Below are 8,176 nucleotides of genomic sequence, written 5' to 3' on the forward strand. Positions count from 1 at the left end.
GTACGTGTCTTTTTTGGTGGTTAGTGTAACTACAGATAAGTGACAATGAGCCTGTCCCATCACTCACACCAGCTGGATCATGTTAAGAGTTTCCAAGTGTTGGCCAAATCAAAATAATTCAGGACTCTAATGGTAAAGTGGTTAAAAATCAAACACCCATCATACAGACACAAAATGAAATGGACAGTGAAGTTTTATTTCAAGTTTTATTTGTGCTTTGGGACCGAGATTATGATGTCAATAATCACTGAAACACATTTTAGGCTGTTGTACTTCTGCCTGCATCCGATGCAAGACGGTGGTATGGAGGCACATTTGCATCTTTTAGAAGGACCATTTCATTAGTTTTCAATTGGTGCGCTTGGATTGGTCAGCTGTTGGAAGATGGCCTCCATCTGCTTCTTGAAGGAATCGATCTGGGGCTGGAGCTGAGCCTGCACGTTGGCAGCCAGGGGCGTGATCTGGGCCTCGGCGTTGGTGGCAACTGTCCTGAGCTGCTCCTGGATCTGAGCGACCAGGGGCTCCAGCTGGATTTTCTTGTCCTGCCACAAAGGTCCTGTGGGGTAGAACATGATGAGCCACCGTGCATAAAAAACAAATGCACCCTGCATATTACATGGCAAGTACTGTACTTGGGTACAAATGTTGTACTTTAATTGTAATTTAACAGAAAAGAAACCTCCATTGTACTTCATATTACATTTTGGACTCTGTACTCATTATATATTTTTCCCAGGTTTGGTTACTTTTCTGATTCAGATTGCTATAAATAAAATACTAAATACATTAAACAATTAAATTATAATGGTACTTCAATCTTAAGTAAAAGTAGCAATACCACAGTGGAAGTACTGTTACAAGTAAAAGTCCTGCATTAAAAGATTTATTTTAGTAAAAGGACAAAAGTATTAGAATCAATATGTACTTAAAGTAAAAGTACTCCTTATACAAAATGACCCATTTCAGAATATTTTATGTCATAATAAAACATTATGCAGCAAGTCATGACTCAACCATGACTGTGTGTGGAGGTCTCGAGCGGTCTCTGTACTCACTGAGCCTGGTTTCCAAGGTCGTGGCTGCTGATAATCTGAGTCAGGTCCTGGACCATCTTGTTCTTCATGTCTTCAAAGTACTGACCGAGCTTTTCGAGATCGGCAGCATCTTGTGCATAGCTTCCTGTGGGTTTCCAAAAACAAAACAAATCAATATTAAGTACATTTTACTTGTCCTTGCAAATTTGGAGAAGTAAATGTAAAGATCATACCTTGTGCCAGAGCAAGCAGAACAACGGCTGCAATGAGGGAGAATTTCATGGCTGCTGAGTGGAGAAGACCTACAAAAGCAGACAATATTGAATAATTCTGTATGATTGATATAACCTGACTGTTAATATGCTGCATGTTCCTCTCGTTTTTCTGCTCTATTGTAATGTAAATGTTAGCACTGAGTTTTGTTTATTCAAATAAAAAGTGCGCTTATAAATACAATTTATTAATATTATTGTAATCATACCCGTGCTGCCGAATGAAAGCTCAATCCTTTTATTCCATTAGGAAATGTTAAACTTCTGTGACAATTATTCCTTTTTAAAACCAAAACAACAAGCCTCATTAGGATGTTCGATAAAGTTGTTTTTCAGAAGGTTGCTCAATCAGATGACTCACAGAATTTTCTAAGAATGCCAGCCCGTCTTCTTCAACATGAGGAAATAAAATAAATATTTTCTAGGGGCAGTGTGTTTGTCCAAACGCCCCCATGTTAACTTTATCTGACCTTTAGGGGCATCATGTCCGTGGTGCCAGGTGAACCTTGAGTTTGGAGTAATTTATCACAGCTTTGTGATAAATTCCCACAAGATCACAAAATGAACCTGTTTCAGAGCATTGATTTTCAACCCCAAAGATTTGATTTGATTATCAATACATCTGTTGTGAATTTAGAATAGGATATATTCTAATGTATGAAGAAAACGAATATTTTCATAATGTTTATAATCAAATATACCAAAGTGGCTTGCTGCTTACGAACCTCTGCTACAGATGACGAAACAAAACTAAGAACATTTAATTATTTGGCCACAAACTATGAATAAGGACATTCAATTATATTACTAAGATCAAAAGAATAGATTGAATGGGATTTTGCCATAACTCTACATACAGTATTACAATAAAAACTTAAATATGATTTAGAATAAAATCAATTCTCACACAGAACTGGTTATTTACACAAGTTCTTTTCTTTAAAATTCATCCCTTCTTTTGCCATAATTTAACATCAGTTCCCTCATTAAATCTCTAAGCAATAAAGATGTAGCCTACATTTTACTTTCAATTAGTTACATTTCAGTAAAGTTTAAGTTTAGTTAAGTTCAAGTTTAGTAACAATTAATTTTACATTAAAGAAGAATTTGTGGAATCGTCTCAGAAGTTTAAGCCCATAAGAAAATGAGAAAAACAGATGCAGACTCACCTGTACTGCAGGAGAAACTAGACCGGATGGTGCCTTCCTGTAGGACTCCCACCCTTCTTATAGTCCCACTTGGTGATGCAGCGCTGTTCTAATTGAATCTGATTGGACAAGATAAATAAACATTATTGGATGTTTGTTCCTGTGAGGGAATCACAGCACCGACCCTTGTTGCTCAGTCTGCCACCTGGACAAACAAAACCAAAGTCCAACAGTCCCTCTGCTGACTATCCAACACTAGAGTGCATCTTATCATACTGATTAAATAAAATGCTCAATTACTGAGAACAGCCTCGTCATATTGATAGTAAGGTCAGGACAAAACTTTCGTTATTGCCACATCAACTTCAACATATATGATAACAAATAAGATAGACAGAATGTCCTAATATACTTAGTTATTAGTTTGTATATAATTGTTATTATTATTATTATTATTATTATCATTATTATTATTAATGTTTTTAGAATCAAACTTTATGTAGATTGATAATGTGTCATGTAGTCAGTCTTAGTTTTTCTGGTGATTTATTGATTGATTGATGTGATCTGTGTAGTTTGAATGTTGAGAGGTGTATATTTGTGTAAAAGTCCGTCTACATGTTGCAAACTAGGTTACAACATGCTGTGGTACCATGCTATGTACCTGCCCCAAGGAAAATAAACATTAACCATTAAATAAAATGTTATGCGAATCTAATGGGTTTTTTTGTGAAGTGTCTCAACACCTATTGGATGTATTGCCATGAAACTTGGTACGGATATTTATGCACCCTCAGGATGTTTATCATCACATTCCCATGCCTCATCAGGTCAACATTTCAATTAGTCCAGTACATATGTACCTGCAAAACTCCATCAGCCTCAGCTGTGCTTTGTGTTAATGTTAGCATGTTTACATGCTAAACTAAGATAGTAAACATAATACCTCATGAAGATTAGCATGTTAGCATTTAGCTCAAATCACCGCTGTGCAGCCTCACAGAGCTGCTAACTCTTGTTTTCTACTTACTTATCTATATACTTCTTCACCAGTGTTGGGGAGTGGTGAACTTCGTGTATTACATGCATACATTTTGCAGTAGCTTGCTGGTTACTACATTCATATTTGCATAGTTATTCAAGTAGTTAAACAAAGAAAATAAAAGATCTTGAGTGCTCAGAAGTTGCTCTTTAGTGGTGAAGACAAAAGTTAAAAAAAGAAAAAAGGTCCAAGGCACTCTTCTGGTAAATAGTAAAAAAAAACCTTTGTTCAAAACGTTATTTCATATCAAGGTTTTGTTAACTACTAAAATTACCAACAACTATTTTGGGCCATAAAAGGAAAGTAATGATTATATTTTGTTACCATTGTTTCTCCACTGTAATTTTTAATGTATGTGTTTAATGTCTGTTTTAGTTGTTAAGATTGTACAAATCAGATGTTACAAAACTGTAGAGTAAGACAACAGGTACATTCTTTTATATTTTTTAGATTAGACATTTTTGATGTTATGTATGACCTGTGAACAAGTGTGCACTTTTTAAAATAAACTCAATTGAGTGGTATGTAACTTTTTTGTATTAGATTTTGTTATAATTTCATAATCATTGTCAAATTAATCAGTTATTTTTTACAAAGTAGTTTGAACTACTTTTTCTAAATAGCGTTAGTTAGCTCCACTAGATTTCTACCGAGAGTAACTGTAATTTCTTCCAGTGTGATGTAGTTGGTAGTTTCCAAAGTAGCTTCCCCAACACTTATTATTATTTACTATATATCTTGAACTTTAATTAGGAGGTTTTACTGTATGTCTACAGGTATGTATTGAATTAAGAGTTAAGTTCAATCTTCTGACTAAATACTAAACCCTTTCTTTTGAAAATGTAAGAGTTATTAGTCTTAAAATAATATGGTCTTTAAAAATGTCTTTGTCAGCTGTCCTTTTGTATGACACTCGTTCATGTGGATGTACACCTTCTACCTTTGGTTTACATCCAACAGTCTATCTTTATGGCTGGTGTAAAGTAATTAATTCACAGCCTCCACTCCACCCTTAGTCAGTCATAAACAAGTCAAGACGGGGGGAATTGGGAATACAGGGAAAATATGTGAGCAGTGAACATAAACAACATGAGCTGTTTAATAAAACTTATACGACAATCCTATGAGTCTCTTTTCATCTAGTGGGAAAACCCTGCACTGGAGTTTTAAAAGTCAGATTTTGACTATAAATCTTAGATCAAAACCAGATGTGGGAATGTATTCGCTCTGTCCAGAGTCTGTTCACCGCTGGCCCGGACTCCCCTGGTGGAAACTGCTTAGGTTGTTTTTGTCTCTCAACCCATCCTTAAAAAAAAAAAAAAAGAGCTGGTATGCAATGATGACACTGACCTGAGTATAAACACTGCAAGAGGTGAGGACAGTTTGATGGAACAAAATGAGGAAACATAAAGCGGTGTAAGGTCGTAGTTTTGCAGAACATAAACTGGGGAACCGTACAAAACCTGGAAAGAGAGAGAAAAAAGTTCAGATTAATTTTATTATAATATTGTTGCATTAACATGTAAGCAGGATTGTAATGTTTTGTCTGGAGTGAATTGAAACTACTTTATCAACTTCACAGTGTTGGTAGTTTAAATTGTAACGATTTATCCAAAGGTAGTAGAATTAATCAGATCCTTTACGTAAGTAAAAGTAGAAATACCGTAGTCTAAAAATACAACGCACGTAAAAGTCCTGAATTCAAAATATTATTTAAGTGAAAGTATCGAAGTATTATCAGCAGAATGTATTAAAGTACTCATTATGCAGAATAGCTCCTTTCAAAGTTTTATATTATTATAGAACATTATATAAGTCATTATATAATTCATGCAAGGACATTTCAATGTTGTAGTTCGTCAATGTGGAGCCCGTTTGAGTTACTTTGTATACTACTGTGTAGATTAATAATATATTTAGGCTACTGCATCATACCCTGCATAATGTAAAAGAAAACAAAGCTAAATGTAGTAAAGTAAAAAGTACAATATTTCTCTCTGTGATGTAGTGCAGTAGAAGAAGAAAGTAGCGAACAATGGAAATACTCAGGTACAGTACAAGTAGCCTATATCAAAATTGTATGTAAGTACAGTACTTGAGCAAATGTACTTTGTTACATTTCACCACTGAATGTATCATATTTTATAAACTGATGTAATGTTTTGAATCTGTACTGTAACTGTACACAGAAATCCTTTATTCGTCCCATAGGACATTTACAGTGTTACAACAGCAAAGGGATCGTGCAGATGAAAGACAAAATAAAATAAGTAGGCTTACATAGTAAATAAAAGTGGAAAACCCACATGTAATAAAATAAAATAAGTAAACAACCATGGTAGAAATAAGTAGCCGCATATTAAAAGTAAGCGTACTAGCAGCCAGCACTTTACTGTTGTAGCTGGTCGAGATGGAGCCAGTTTGAAGTACTTTATTAGCGATAGTCCAGTGGTTCCCAACATAGGGCTCAGGGCCTCCTTCAAAGGGTCACAAGATAAATGTAATTGGTTGTGGGATGATTAATTAGGCCTGAAAGAAGAAAAAACAACGTTCTGCAAGACAAGTTTGTATTCACGTTTTGGAATTGGCTCTAATCTTTGCTTTTTTTGTGTGAATTATTGGAGCGTTTTACTTCTATTGGCTTCCAACTGTTATTTAACTGAAACCACCTGAGAGGTTTAGAGGGGAAATGTCTTTTGGATGGAACTGCTCACAACTCACAGACATCTGATATAGTTTTTATGTAAGATCTTAATCTGAATAGTAACTATATCTGCCAGGTGAATGTAGTTGAATAAAAAAATACAATATTTGACTCTCAAATGTACTGAAGTAGGAGAATAAAGTAAATGGAAAAGTATTTTCCAAAATCAGACATTTGACAGATAAGGTCAGTTTACTGCAATAAACACAAAATGTTTAGGCCGACTGTTTGTTATAATGATAGTAATTTGATGAACTGTGAGAGGAAGAAAAGAAGTGGTAAAAAAGTAAATGGTCCTGCCGAGCAGCAAACATAAATTAAGCTTTATAAAACGACTGGAGAACAACATCAGTGTCCAAATGTCCCTGAGCCGCATAGCTGAGGTTAGTAGCAATTAATGTATGTAATGAATGAGAGCACGCCCTCCAGTGAGCCAAACACTCATTACAATTGTGAGGAATGATTGTTGATTTTCCTTTCTGTTGTGTGTGCACTCTCAAGTAAACAATGTTAATGTGATTTATGTGAGATTGTTAGTCCCTCAGTCGAATAACATTTGTAAAAAAAAATTGTTTTTGCAGATTCAGCTTTCAAAAGAAGATTATATTCAAATGCTCCCATACTCCCTCACACTCCTCTGGCCTCAAACCAGACCGCAGGAAGAATGAGAAACTACACAAGACTCCAGAAAAGTCATGAAAAACATTTAGGGAGCTCAAGAGGAGGACTCATTTCCTCTTCAAGTCTTTGGTGGTCCACTAACTCAAAGTTAAACTCGGTTACTTCAAACTTTCATTGTCTGTTTCAAAGAAGGATCATCATTGTTTTTACCCTCTTATCGAGTAAACTGAGTTACACCGCTTCCAAGTTTTAATCACATGCTTCAGGCTGCAGAGTTGGAGCTGTAAACCCACCCTGTAGTTGTACTCTGTTGAGAGAACAGGGGAGGCTCAGATTTCTTGGCTTGATATTTCTTTGACTTTCCACTGCTGCATTCAGGTGCTATAGAGAGTGTCGTTACTATGAGAACAGTAGGCCTATAACTACCTTTCATGGAGGAAAAGGGAGTTTTTTTATGCCCAAATCACCAAAATGTCACATTCAGGAGTTTGTTATTTTAAGGAATAGTCATCTTCTGTGACAAAATTAAAGGTGAATTGATTAAATTATATTGTCAGTTTCTATTTGTAATAAGTAAACTGCAACAGTCTTAAAATGCATCGGGCAAAGTATATTAAATTAACAAATGAGATTAACATATTAGCAGTAGAAAGAACATCTTTCAGAAATCTCTGCTGCAAGCTTTATACATAGTGAAACAGAATCCCAATCACTAAAATGTTTACATCATATGGCATACTCTATCCTTAGACACAAACACACACACACACACACACACACACACACACACACACACACACACACACACACACACACACCACACACACACACACACACACACACACACACACACTCACACACACACACACACTCACACATAATCGCTCTTCAAAGATGGACAGACATATAATATATGTTCTATAAACTAATTAGCGAAAGATTTGTGTTGGATTAAATGAAAAGCGGACATGTCACAATAAAGACACATGTTTTGTGACCAACACTGGCCTGAAACTATAATAACACAATGATAGTCACTTACAATAAATACAATACAAATGTAAAATAAAATAAAAGCATAATAAACAACATGATTATGATTATCATGCAAACACACATCACTTTACATGCCTACAACAAAGCACACAATTGTTAAAAACCTACATCCATTATATAGGGTTTAGTAAATGGTAGATAATGGTAAAGAGTGCACTAGAGGGAAAATATTTATCTAAGTTTTCATCTTAGAAATTAAAATCTCCACCACTGATGTAGGAAAGAAAGAAAAGAGTGTAGCAGAGAATGGATACTTGATGTTGCTGCAGTGTTTATTGAGGTATATGTGCATACTGCCA

At 35.2% G+C, this 8,176-nt stretch overlaps 1 protein-coding gene across 1 annotated transcript; it reads right to left on the bottom strand.

The window, feature by feature from the left end:
* Nucleotides 1-187: 187 nt before the first annotated feature.
* Nucleotides 188-2,560, bottom strand: LOC115015372 (type-4 ice-structuring protein LS-12-like). The gene is given in 5 exon segments (XM_029442582.1): nt 188-545; nt 547-556; nt 1,056-1,179; nt 1,268-1,336; nt 2,476-2,560. Coding segments are annotated over 4 exon segments (387 nt in total). The 5' UTR covers nt 1,317-1,336; nt 2,476-2,560; the 3' UTR covers nt 188-341.
* Nucleotides 2,561-8,176: the final 5,616 nt, after the last annotated feature.

This window comes from Cottoperca gobio, chromosome 11, assembly GCF_900634415.1.
Source record: "Cottoperca gobio chromosome 11, fCotGob3.1, whole genome shotgun sequence".
Lineage (NCBI taxonomy): Eukaryota > Metazoa > Chordata > Actinopteri > Perciformes > Bovichtidae > Cottoperca > Cottoperca gobio.